Source organism: Marmota marmota, unplaced genomic scaffold (assembly GCF_001458135.2).
Source record: "Marmota marmota marmota unplaced genomic scaffold, marMar, whole genome shotgun sequence".
Lineage (NCBI taxonomy): Eukaryota > Metazoa > Chordata > Mammalia > Rodentia > Sciuridae > Marmota > Marmota marmota.
Window position 1 is genome coordinate 2,101,391 of NW_025999880.1, and position 13,613 is coordinate 2,115,003.

A 13,613-nucleotide genomic window follows, 5' to 3' on the forward strand; every position below is an offset into this window, starting at 1 on the left:
AGTTTGTGCATTATCATTTTCCCTTATAGAGCTAAATGAAATCATTCTATTGATAAAAGTATATGCAGGGGCTAAAATAATAATCTAAAGCCTCTGGTCCAAATAACCACCTTTTCTATTAGGATGGTCCTTTTTAGATCCTCCTGGTCCTGTTAGCAAACGCTGTTAGAGCATCTTGCATTGTTGTACCAAAAACAAACAAACAAACAAACAAAAAAAAGAGTTAAAACTGCTGGTCTATCATACTTTCTATTACTTACAGATCAACACTGGTCCAGTTCAGATGAATCTGACAGTCCTTCTCTTATAGTTCTAGAGTGGTTGTATCCACTTCTCTGGGAAAGGTAGCCAAATCTAAAGTCAGGATGTCCCTCTTTTATTAGTACTTGTGTTAACTTTTCTATACTGCATATAAAGATTTTCCCCGTAAAATTTCTTTACAGTACAGTATTGAATACCTCCACATGGAAGAATTTTATGTTAAAAAGTTGTTAAGATCATCCTTACATAATAAGAATGCAACTCTTTTAAACTCTTAAATAGTTTTATTTAGGGGTTCTTTTTTTTTTTTTTTCTTTCAGGCTTTCTGTAAAACGAATTATTTTTTAAAAAGAAAGAAAAAAAAAAGGGGGGGGTTTTCTGTTGTTTGTTCTACTAGGTTGAGAATGTGGGCCAGACTACTTACACATGCGATACATGCTGAATATAACTGAATATATGCTTATTCTACGGACACTCTGCAAGATAGGGATTACCCAAAATAGGGCTTTCAATGGACTGGACCAGTGTTTCAATGCAAATTCCAGCCCCCCAAAACAACATGGTTTTGATTTCACAGTATGAATTCCCTGGAATCTGGGAAAAGATAATTGGTTAACTGAGGTCCTCCCTCAGCAACTTGGTCCCTCAATATTCTGAGAAATCAGGAAGGACTGCACCACTTCTTCAGTGGACTGGGGGCTGGTGTTAACGTCTTCAAGAGCATCGGTCACTGAATACTGCCGATCTCGCAACCGGTTCCAGTTAGACAGAACATTGTGATATTCGAACACTTTCTCATAATTTCCAATGGAGTTGTAAAGTTTAATGAGACCTCGGTAATCATATTCTAGTCCACTGTAGCCTTCACCAAAAAGTTTCTTCCCTGAAAATAAAAATAAATAAGTAAAGGAAAGTTCTAATAACGAAATGAAAGTCTTTCAACACAAACTAAGTTTAATTATTTAAATAGACTGGCTTGGTTTTATTCCCCTAAAAGGAATAGATACAATTCTTATATCACTGCCAGGCAAGCGGCACATCCCTGTAATCCTAGCTACTCAGGAGGCTGAGGCAGGAGGACTGCAAGTTCAAGGTCATTCCAGCAACTCAAGTGAGACCCTGTCTCTATTTAAAAAATAGAAAGGTCTGGGAATATATTTCAGTCCTCGGTTTGCCCCCCATCCAAGACCCCCCAAAAAATTCAGTTCAGAACATTCTTCTATCACCACCTCGGAACCATTTCCACCCATGTGCTATCTGAACTTTGAAGGACTGAATTTCTAAAGAAATCTCAAAGAAGAATGGCAGCATTTCCAACAACAAAAAAACACACATACATAAGGCTATGCACAACAACAGTGACTGTTCTGGCAAAATATAGAAACAAATGAAAATATTTAGAATAGTTCAATTGTGGTATGATCACTTAATTGGCGTAATGTTAAGCTATAATCCAAGAAGGAAAGTTTCAGCACTCAATGAGCTCATATGCAGGGATTTGTAGGGTATGCTAAGTTAAAGAAAAAAAGTCAAAAAATAGTATCTATGTAGTATGCTATATGTTTGTGTAGGAAAATAAGAAAGTACATATTTATCTTTTATCTACATATCAGGAAGTTGGGAATGGATAGAAGAAATGAGGGAATATTACATGTCCCTGGACAAACCTTTCTGTATAGTTGTGATTTTAAGAACAGTAATACTTAATAAAATACGCAGGGAGGGGACAAATGTAATACAAAAATAAATGAATCTAATTGTTTTTCAAATTAATAACATACCCATATTGAAGAGGGAAGTGATAACTCCATCTGCATTTGAACATAGTATTCCGAAAATACACTACTTTCAGGTTAAAGACAAAGAAAACTGTAAACAATGATATTACTCTAAGTAGCAGGTTTGTTTTTTACAGGTGTATGTGTTACCAATTCTGAAACTACATGCATTTGGGGACTAAGCAAGTAAGTCAATATATGATGGCAAATGAGGGAGACATGTAAATATGAATACATGATTTATGACAAGGGGAAAAAGACAATCTTCTGAAGAAATGGTCTTGGGTCTATTGTATGTCCATATGGAAAAAAATGAAAAAAAAATTTTTTTAATTATTTTTTAAGATTGCTGTCTCATACTATAAAATAAAGGGCTTCTGTTCTTTAAAAGACACCCTTAGAAAAACAAGCAATAAAATGAGGGAAGATATTGGCAATATATGTAACCAACAAAAAGGGTTTGTTGTATCTATATTTAACTAAAGAAGTTCCATAAATTAGTAAGAAAATGACAAGACAATCAATATGGAAATAGGCAAGAGGTATAAAAGGCACTTCATAAGATGGCAACCATGGCATCTTATTTTGTAATACCTTGAATTGGAAACTATCCAAATCTTCCATATGTTCATTAACAGTGGAATGGACAATGACACACTAATCCAATAAAATATTACATTATATAACATGAAATTAACAAGTGAGAGTGAAATGACATAATACAGATATATTTTACAATTAAGGTTCATTAAAAGAAGTCACATGTAAAAATATCATATAACTCCATTTACATAAAGTTCAAAAAACAGGTGAAGAATCTGTTTTGTGACGTTAAAGAGAATAGAAGGGAGGTGTGGGAGAGATGGGGCAGTAACTGCACTAAGTCAAAAGCAATATTTTTACCTACACTTGACACTCTAATAAGAGTCACACCTCTTGCTATTGCTTCAATATCAAACAAGCACCATTAGCAAAGTATTCCAGATGATGTCCTGGTGGTATCTGGATATCCTCTGCAATTCAGTAATAGTATTTCCCTTTTACAACATATTAAAAGGCATGGTGACCCACTGGTCTTTGAATCAAATGACTAAAGGAAATTTAAAGGTAACATACCAATTGCTATAGATCGCAAATAAAGTTTCTCAGCATTTTCATACTGATTCATGTCATAATTATACAAAGAAGCCAGATGTCCCACTGAAAGGGCTACTTCATAATCTTCTTGACCAAGAAGTTGCTCTTTAATCTGAATTGCTTTAATGTGCATTTCTTCAGCTTCCTGTAAAATAATTATGTGAATTAATATACTTTACTTATGTCAGCAATTCTTACCCAATGAGCAAAATTCTTCTAAATGTCAAAGACAGTTTATGAAAAGTACCATAAAGTAATAAGATCAAAAAATACACCAAGCTATTCCAAGAGCTGCCAATGGAAAACATTCCTGGTTTTTGGAAACTGTGTACTGTACATAAGGTGATAACAGTGATTAGTTTCTAATGCCAAAAGTAAAATAGAAATAGAAAATTGTTAAGAAAAAATTAACAAGGCATTTAAAAATGAAATTTAGTTAATACATTCCAAGATTTAACAGGACCTTGTTAAGGAGGTGTTAATTCATACAAACATACACTTTGGGGGAATTTTGATAGTTTTTATCAGGCAAAAAGAACATCTTTTTAAAAAAAAATTTTAGGTGTATATAGATACAGTATCTTTATTTATCTATTTTTATGTGATGCCAAGGCTCAAACCCAGTACCTCACCAATGTGAGGCAAGCGCTCTGCCACTGAACCACAACCTCAGCCCAAAATTGAACGTTAAACTCATTCTTTCCTTCCTGTAAGCTCAAAATGGACAATATTAATACATTATAAGCCATAATTCTAAAAGGGATTCAAAATCAGAAATTTTATTGCTACAATTAAGAATATTTAATTATTAATGAGTAATTATACAATTACCTCTTGGTATTAATACCTGTTATTTCTTGCATATCAATCATGTGTCAGGCATTCTGCTATGAGCTGGACATACTTAAGTTAGCAAAGGATTATGTTTGAAGTCTTTTTAAAAAATTTATTTATATATGACAGCAGAATGCATTATAATTCTTATTACACATATAGAGCACAATTTTTCATATCTCTGGTTGTATACAAAGTATATTCACACCAATTTGTCTTCATACATGTACTTTGGATAATAATGATCATCACATTCCATCATCATTTATAACCTCAAGCCCCTTCCCTTCCTCTCCAACCCTTCTACCCTATCTAGAGTTCATCTATTCCTCCCATGCTCCCTCTCCCTATCTCACTATGAATCAGCCTCCTTATATCAAAGAAAACATTCGGCATTTGGTTATTTGGGATTGGCTAACTTCACTTAGCATTATCTTCTCTAACTCCATCCATTTACCTGCAATTATCATGTGTTTGAAGTCTTTCTGTAACAATCATATCAGACTTTTTGATTTGACCTGTTTCTTTTCCATGGTCCCAATTCTCTAATTTTATTTTAACGATTATGTTGTTTTATACTCACTGTTTGTTAAATTACTTTGTGAAATTAAGTAGAAATATAATGAATCTATGCTACATTATTTAAAATTACTGAACATTTATTATTTAAGGAGAGAAAAATATGAAATACGTTTCTACCTTAAATTTTCTCATTGACTGATAAAGTCTTCCAAGGTTACCATAGTGTTTTGCAGTCTGTACATTAAATTCCCCAAAAGCTTTTTTAGCTAGTTGAAGTGAAGACAGGTGCAAATCATGAGCTTCTTGAAGCAGCCTCTGTTCAGTTTCCTTATTATGACAGTCAATAGCAATCTCCTCTAAAATAAGTGCTGAATAGAAAGCAACAAATTAGTGTACTTCAAAATCATCTACTAAGCTAAAGGAACATCTAAATGAAAAACAAATAATAGTGATATTTATTGACTATATTTATATGTAATTATAATTTAGAACTGGTCAGGATCATAGGATTCCACTTCAACTGTACATTTTTGCAGAAATCATTCTATTTTAGATAGCATATTCAATTCAAATTTAAGAAAAACAATGGTATAACTCAAATTATTTTGCAGTATCAGTTTCTACTTTAATGGACTGTTTTACCTTACTGATGAGTGTGTGTATGTATTATTTTAAAGTTGTAGATAGGCACAATACTTTTATTTTATTTATACGGTGCTGAGGATGGAACTCAGTGCCTCATTATTCGAGACAAGCGCTCTACCACTGAACCACAACCCCAGCCCTTGGTAAATATATTTTTAAAGTAAATGTCAGGAAGAGGCAAACTTTTTAATCTTATGAAACTGTATCAAGGAGTACCTAAGCACTTTTGAAATTTTTGAAACCAGCCTTTATAAAACATGACCTTTAACCAAACACAACTAGAAGAACCAGCTTCTTCCTACTTTACTTGACCACAAAGTCAGGCCAGAAGATATTTTATTTTCAAAGCATTCAAAAATTTAAAATTCCATCTAAAATCTTGAAAAAAAATATGTACACACACACACACACACATACATAGAAAACACACACACACACACACACACACACACCTGTATCAATTTCATTTCTTGAAAAACTGTCTACACAAAGGTGGGTAAAAGATTTACCTCACTGTAGCAATATTGAACAACAAAATGTTAAAGATACAAAGGGTCAGTAACAGAGGTGAGGTTAAATACACTTCTGGAAAAAAGGGTAAATAGCAACATATATTCAAATGGAAAAACTTTCATAATGCATTAGGTGAAAAAAGCAGGTTATAAAACTAAAAGAAATACTTATTCACTTAATTATCTTATTTAAAGAAAAAAGCTGAAATAACATCCATCAAAATGTTGATTCAGAAATGGTAGGGTTTCAGGTAACTTTTCTTTTTTTTAAACTTGCTTTTAATTTTTGAAATTTTCATGTATTTGAGTAACTTAACTGTCAAGCTCAAGGAAGAAAAAGTCCAGTTCCAGAAACAAGGTAAAATTTATCCAAAATGCATGAAATCACCCTAACGATGACCAACATGTTAGCAAAATAAATGCATTAAATCAAAAATCTTTGGTGGGCTGGGTGCAGGTGGTATATCCCTATAATCCCAGAAACTCAGGAGGTAGAGGCAGGAAGATCCCAAGTTCAAAGCCAGTCTCAGCAATTAGTAAGACCCTGTCTCAAAAAAAAAAAAAAAAAAAGTAGTTCCTGAGGTATAATTTGCCTACCATGTTCAATCCCCCAATCCCTAGTACTTAAAAAATACCCTCCTCTATCCTCTATAAAGCTAAAGCTACAAAACCCATAAACCCATCTTCAGTATTTTACTCATGACTATGTAATCATTGTGTAACTCATTATTCTCATAAGAAATGCTTGTATTAATTTCTTGCAAGAAAGAAAGGAAGGAATAAAGAAAGGAGAGACAGGAAAAAGGCACCTTAATAATATTATATGAGAGAAGTGAACAATCTTTCACCAAGAACCACTGGAAACTGTGGAGTTGACAGAATTGGTTATTTTAGAAATACGGAGATACAGTCTAATTCTACTACCTCTGAGAAAATAAACACCCCTATTTTATGCCACACATTATCATTCTAAAATTATCTGAGACTGGATTACAAAGGGTACCTTTCACCCTCTTTGAAGAAGCCAAAAGAAGATGATCTTCAGGTAGGATGTGGGTAATGATACCAATAGCTCTTTCTGCATGAAATCTGCAATACAGATAAATAATAGTCTGGCATTTCTTTTTAGTTACAAATGATTTAAGCATTTAAAAAAAATCATGCTATAATACTGATAGAAAGTACTTATAAAACTATGGTAAATAATCAATTTTTTGTTTGTTTCACATTTTCAATCTATTGTGGACTAAGCTTTTAACTCTGTTACCCCTCCATCCACACAGGCCTACATGATTCCTAGCATGCAAAGCATAGTCTCACCCTTGCATGTGATTTACCCTCTCTCTGCAATGCTCTTCCCCTGAATATTCACATGGCTCACTCTCATTGAATAGGCCTTTCCAGAATAGACTACATAAATCTCCCTAAAAATAATCTACTATCATTCTCTAAACTCAGTCTTCTTTATTCTTTACAAAGTATTCTTATCTGACATGCTTGGTTACTTGTTTTATGTTCCATCTCACCAAATAAAAGGTAAGCTATTTGTCCATTTTATCTGCCAATTTTCAAACAACTCTAAGCCTCCTATCTCTATTTCTAGTAATTCTAAAATTTCTCAAACCTATCTTCAAATTCACTAATTATCTCTTTCTCGTAATTAAACCTGATGTTTAACCTGTTTACTGAGTTTTTTTTTTTTTTAATATTTATTTTTTAGGTGTAGATGGACACAACACAATGCCTTTATTTTTATGTGGTGCTAAGGATCGAACCCAGGTCCTGCTCGTGCTGCTCAGCTCTCTCCCACTGAGCCACAATCCCAGCCTTGTCTACTGAGTTTTAATGTTGATGATTATTTTCCATTTCTAGCTATTCATTTTATTTTTTTATAATAGGTCTTTTCCTTATGAAGATTTAATTTACATAACAAGTTATTCACCTATTTAAATAAATGTGTAACTCAGTGATTTTTAAAATATATTCCATTATACAGCCATCACCATAATCAATTTTAGAAATATTTTCATCACGTCAAAAGAAACCCAGGTCCATTAGTAGTCACTCCCCATTTCCCTCCAACTCCCAGCCTAAGTAACATTGATTTACTTTCTGTCTTTATGGATTTGCCTATTCTGGACATTTCATATAAATGGAATTATACAAGATGTGATCCTTTTTGACAAGCTTCTGTCACTTAGCACAAAATTTTCAAGGGGTCAACTGCGCTATAGTATCAGTTATTTTATTTTGAAATCTAAACTGAGTACTTGTAGTCCTAGTCTTCTGAAGGCTAAGGCAGAGTGGCTTAAGCCTGGGAGTCCCAAGCCAGCCTGGGCAACATAGCAAGACCCAACTTGGGGGAAAAAAGTAAACACAATCTTTATTTTCCCTCCAAAATATTACTGATTTTTTTTTTTTAATATTAAGATTGGCAAACTTTTTATTTTTTTTTTTGGTACTGGGGATTGAACCCAGGGGTGTTTACCCATTGAGCCACATCCCCAGCCCAGGGTTGGCAAACTTTTAAGGGGCCAGATAGTAAATATTTTAGGTTGTGTTGGCCACACATTCTTTGTCCTAACTATCTAACTCTGTTGTTGTGGTATGAAAGCATTCATAGAAAACAGATGAATAAATGAATGAGTAGGGCTACATTCCCGTAAATTTTGCCTGCAGGCCACAGTTTGCTAACCCATCTTATATCTTTAATCATTAGAGAATACATACTTCATAATATTTTGACTCAAGTTCAAAGGGTTCCAATCATTATGTTTGTTGACCCTCACTCATAGAAAAATGTTTCCTTATGTATTTTGTAATTTTTGATGGTGACTTCACTTTAGGTAGAGCTATATCTATGACATACTTGTAAGTGTTTTGGGTTTTCTCCCAGAAGATATCCCAAGAGAACTAGCAGCTTCACGGTGCTCTTCAATGTTTTTCTCAGTCTGTAGGTTCCTGAATACATAATCCCCAGGCTCCAAAGTGATATAATCTGTAGTCAATACATTCCTCTGTGGCACTCCTTTAGTTTACTGTGAGCCCAAGCTCAGATAATGTTTCCTTGTCATGTCTCTGCTGTGGGGTAATTTTTCCTTCCCATTTGTCCTTTTCTTGAGGTATACTCTTGTTTGTTTTTTTAAATATTTATTTTTTAGTTGTAGTTGTCAATACCTTTATTTTTTTTACATGGTGCTGAGGATTAAACCCGGGCCTCACACGTGCCACATGAGCGCTCTACCGCTGAGCCATAACCCTATGCCTGAGGATATACTCTTGATCCTGGCTTCATGTGAGGGTTTCATTTCTAACTCAACAGCCAGTTACAGAAATTTCTAAGCTTTCCTACCACCCCTAAATGGTTTACACCATAGTTTGTGCCATTGAATTTTTAATGTCCATTATTGATTAAGGATTTATCCTCATTCTTGCAAGCTCAGTTACACATTTTAAGAGATGACTGTAATATTTTATTCAATATTTCTGTGTGCTTTAAGCAAGATGTTTTTAGGTTATTAAAATGGTCTAATATTTAGCCACAGGCTGCTGTATTACTCAAAGAAAAATTATTTAAGAAAATAATCAAAAGATAAATCATTTTCTTTATAAAAATGTCTCAATATTAAACTATAGAGTCTAAATGAATAGCTTATAAATTGGTATGATTTTAAAATAACTTAAGAAACATTTTAGGCATCTTCTTAAAGCTCCGAGAGAGAAATTTAATCCATAAACTAAATTAAGTACTATTGTATTGGGGAAAAAAATAAAACAAACAAAAAATGGTATTTACTAATTTACTGAGAAGGAATGTGGAACTTACAGCGCATTGTCAAATTTTCCAGAGCTATACTGGTGAACATAAGAAGAATAAGCCAAGTCTTCATGTGCAGTTGCTACATGGATATTTTTGCCACCAAACACTGACTGTCGAATATCAAGGGCTGCCTGAAAAAGTAATAAAAATATTTAATAATATTGTCAGCCTTTAGAAAATACCACCTATCTTAAATTAAACATTTTAATATTTTATATACCCAATCTCATAAATTTAATTTCTAAAATATTAGTTTTTAAGCCTTCTATGTAATAGTAAATTAATGAGTGCTCTATAAAAGGAAGGCAGGGCTCAAAGAGTTTATTTTGAAATAGTGATTTATATACCATGAACAAACACAAGTCGGCAAGTCAATTTAGGGTGAAAAGAAAAAAGAACCATCAACATACCTGATAAATTGCAACAGACTGACAGATATTATCTACATTGAGTAAGTAGAACCCATAATCTAGCAGTGTATCAGAATATTTTGGGTGTTTGGATCCAAAATGATCCCTATAAAAAGATGAAAAACTATTAGTATATAATGGAGAGTAACAATTCAAAATGACATTTGTAAAAGACTTAAAAACAACATACTACAGGGACACAGCCACATCAATATTTATAGCAGCACAATTCACAATAGCTAAACAGTGGAACCAACACAGATGCCCTTCAGTGGATAAATGGATTAAAAAATGTGACATATATACACAATGGAATTTTACTCAGCAATAAAAGAGAACAAAATCATGGCATTTGCAGGTAAATGATGGCGCTAGAGAAGATAATGCTAAGTGAAGTTACCCAATCCCCAAAAAACAAATGCCGAATGTTTTCTCTGATATAAGGAGGCTGACTCATAGTGGGGTAGGGAGGAATTGATGAATTCTAGATAGGGCAGATGGGTGGGAGGGAAAGGAAGGGGGCAGGGGATCAGCAATAATGGTGGAATGTGATAGACAACATCATCCAAAGTACATGTATGAATACACGAATTGTTGTCAACATACTTTATATACAGCCAGAGAAATGAAAAATTGTGCAGTATACATGTAATAAAAATTATAATGCATTCTGCTGGCTTTTTAAAAGAAAAAAATCAATAAAAATAAATAAATAAAATGACATTTGAAATAACCACCACCTACCGTGCCAAATACACTGCATGTTTAATTAATTGTTCTGCCTTCTTAAATTCACGTTTTACTACACAAGCCTAAAGATGATAAAATGAAAAATTGTTACCTTTTAAACAGTTCATTAGTGTGCTAAAATAAATATAGTTTATATATTTTAGTTATAGTAGTAAGAAAAAAAATCTTCAAACAGAAAGATTCTATTTGTAATTTTTTTATTTCCAAGTTATTTATAAACTATTATAAACAGATCTGCATATAACCTAAAAAAAAACATAAAGTTTAAAATTTTTACAGCCATTTTCAGTGCAAAACCATGACAAAGTTTCCTAACAAAGTTGGTATAACTACCTTCCTTATTGTTAAAATAAAATAGTAGGAGGAGGGCTTACTGTAGTATTTTCTAAGGTACTTAGAAAGGTACCTTAAAGTACTAATCCCAGTTCTGGAGTGGCTTACAATGATCTTTCATAGTTTTCCTGTAATATATTTTTTCCTAAGTCTACAGCACCTGATATTCCAGGTGTTCTCCCATGTAAGTGCAACCTAGGCCCAAACCTCACCTTAAGATATCAGATGAGATGGGGAGTATTTAGGGTGGTATGCCTTAGACTCAACTAATAATTTTTAAATACACAGATTTTCAAGTTTTTCTATTATTTCTCAAAATATTTTCAACCATGAGGATTGTGAGTAGTTTTGAAACTCTAAATACCATTTGCATATAGGAATATAAATCTTACATATTTACTGTCTTTATGTTAACTGAATATTTGATGTTTTTACATAATTAAAAACATACTAAGATCCCTTTTATAATGCTGATGATAACCTGAATATTTATGCTGCCATTTACTTGCTCCAAAATAAGTGATTTAATATTTGCAAAAATATTGCGGTCTTCTAGGATCCATAATTTTGTAATATTTTTTTCCAATTGAATTTCCATAAGCCAAACTGATGAAAGTGGAATATTCAAATTTGAGAAACTTCTAGAAAGACTATATGCAAAAAAGTACATTAATGCTTTAAGGCTTCAGTGAACCAAAGCAGTAATTTTTACCCTCCCCCACCTTATGCATACTCGGTAAGTACTCTACCAATGAACTACATCCTCAGATTCCAATGCAATAATTTTTAAATGCTACTAAGTGGTGAAAGAATTAATGCATTTGTTTACAGAATAAGAAGAAACTACAGAAAGATTAAAAAAAAACAAACAAACCTATCTACCAGGTCAAGTATAGCAAGGTGTCTTGCTATGAGAGTGCAATATTAGAGTAAAACACTTAATACTAGGTCTTAAGGAGAAAAGTGATTATAGCCTATATAGTTTTGGCCTAAAGAATTCAGATTACTCCACAGATTTAAAAAAACCAAGAACTCAAATCAGAATAACCCCAAAAATACCATAATCTGTACTTCAGTGAACTGAAACAATTATTAAAACGAATTATATCACAATTTTCTTGAAAAAAGAAAAGTAATTAAAGTCCATGTAAGATAGTTTGGCTTAAATCCCAGGTTTCTAAAACCTGGCACAGAAACTTAGAATTTAGATCTTGGTAGTATATACAGTATACAATAACTAAGATGTTAAATAGTAAGTTAACTAAAACAAATTTAAATCCTGATAAATCCTATAATTCATTTAATAATTTTAACATGATATTCACCTTAGATGCTTGTCTCAAAACATCAACCACAACTTTAACTGGTAAGCCTGCTGTAATCTCTTTCATTGCTTCAATGCACCATTTGTATGCCTAAAAAACAAAAAATTTTTAGAAGAAAACAGAACAATTTGATAATTCAATTGACAGTACTTAACAAAATGATTGCAGATTTTTCCAATAAGCTATCAAGTACATAAATAACACACCAAATACTTACACTTAAAAAGTTTTGTGAGTCTTTATTTTCTTGAAAGTATGAATGTTACATTATTTTTACTCTTAATTATGTACAGGTTTTCTGAATCAGACCTTGCAGATATATGACATATGTTCAAGAAATGAGAGGCATGTGCTCTTTTGCCCAGAAGTCCTTATACATATTTCCTCTGCCTTAGAATACATTGTCTCTTCCTCTAACTCTTTAACACACCTAACTTGTCTTTCAGGTTTCAGTCCTAGTCTGTTTCTTGTATTTTATACTTCCCCTATTATAACACTTATTATTTTATATCCTGATCAGCCACGGTGGCATGCACCAGCCTTAGTAATTTCAAAAAGACCTGTCTCAAAATAAAGAGGGTTGGGGATATAATTCAGTGGTAAAGCTCCCATGGGTTCAATACCTAGTACCAGGGGAAAAAAACCTTAATTGCCTGTTTAGTTAAAATGCTTATGTTGTGCTAGCTATTGTTCATAAAGTGCCTGTACTTTATGTTATACATTCAATCGACAGAATAAGCAGTCCTTCTTGTTCTCTGCTCCAAGATTTTTAATATTCCAGATAGATGTCCTAAATAAACCATAGGGGGTCTTGAACAAAATGTAAGCATACTGTTAAGTGCAGCTGTAGTCATCCCAAGTATAAACAAAACAACAAACTTTTATTGTTACAAACCACTGTTATTTTGGGATTGATATTGACTCCAGACAGCCTACACTATTGTGACTAATAAGAATTTGGTGATAATTCATCACACTATATCCTCAAGATATGCACAGTTTCTTGAAGACAGCAATGAAAAGTTTATTTATAAAAGAATACACTGTCAAATTATCCAAGAAACAACAACAAACTTAAACATTCCTCATGAATGTGCTAAGAGCTGCAAAGATCAAGAGTAAGGCATCATTTAAACTACTAAACCCAAAGAAATAACTGTCAATTAAGTAGTAATGGCCTAAAAGGAAAGAAAATGGAAACTGGTAAATAAAAGGCACCTGAGTAAAGAATGGCACAATACAAACTACTCTATGTAAGAGGTAGGGGTGGGGGATGGGGGGGTGAG

General features: G+C 32.9%; 1 protein-coding gene across 1 annotated transcript in view; it reads right to left on the reverse strand.

Moving 5' to 3' along the window:
- Positions 1-250: 250 nt before the first annotated feature.
- Positions 251-13,613, reverse strand: part of Appbp2 (amyloid beta precursor protein binding protein 2) — a 47,873-nt gene continuing 34,510 nt past the window's right edge. Inside the window, exons 6-13 of the mRNA XM_015495370.2 lie at positions 12,328-12,417; positions 10,664-10,731; positions 9,920-10,025; positions 9,516-9,640; positions 6,693-6,778; positions 4,710-4,900; positions 3,156-3,321; positions 251-1,144 (exon numbers count right to left, since the gene is read on the reverse strand). Coding sequence (XP_015350856.1) covers positions 891-1,144; positions 3,156-3,321; positions 4,710-4,900; positions 6,693-6,778; positions 9,516-9,640; positions 9,920-10,025; positions 10,664-10,731; positions 12,328-12,417 — 1,086 coding nt within the window. The 3' untranslated portion in view covers positions 251-890. The remainder of the gene's footprint in view (positions 1,145-3,155; positions 3,322-4,709; positions 4,901-6,692; positions 6,779-9,515; positions 9,641-9,919; positions 10,026-10,663; positions 10,732-12,327; positions 12,418-13,613) is intronic.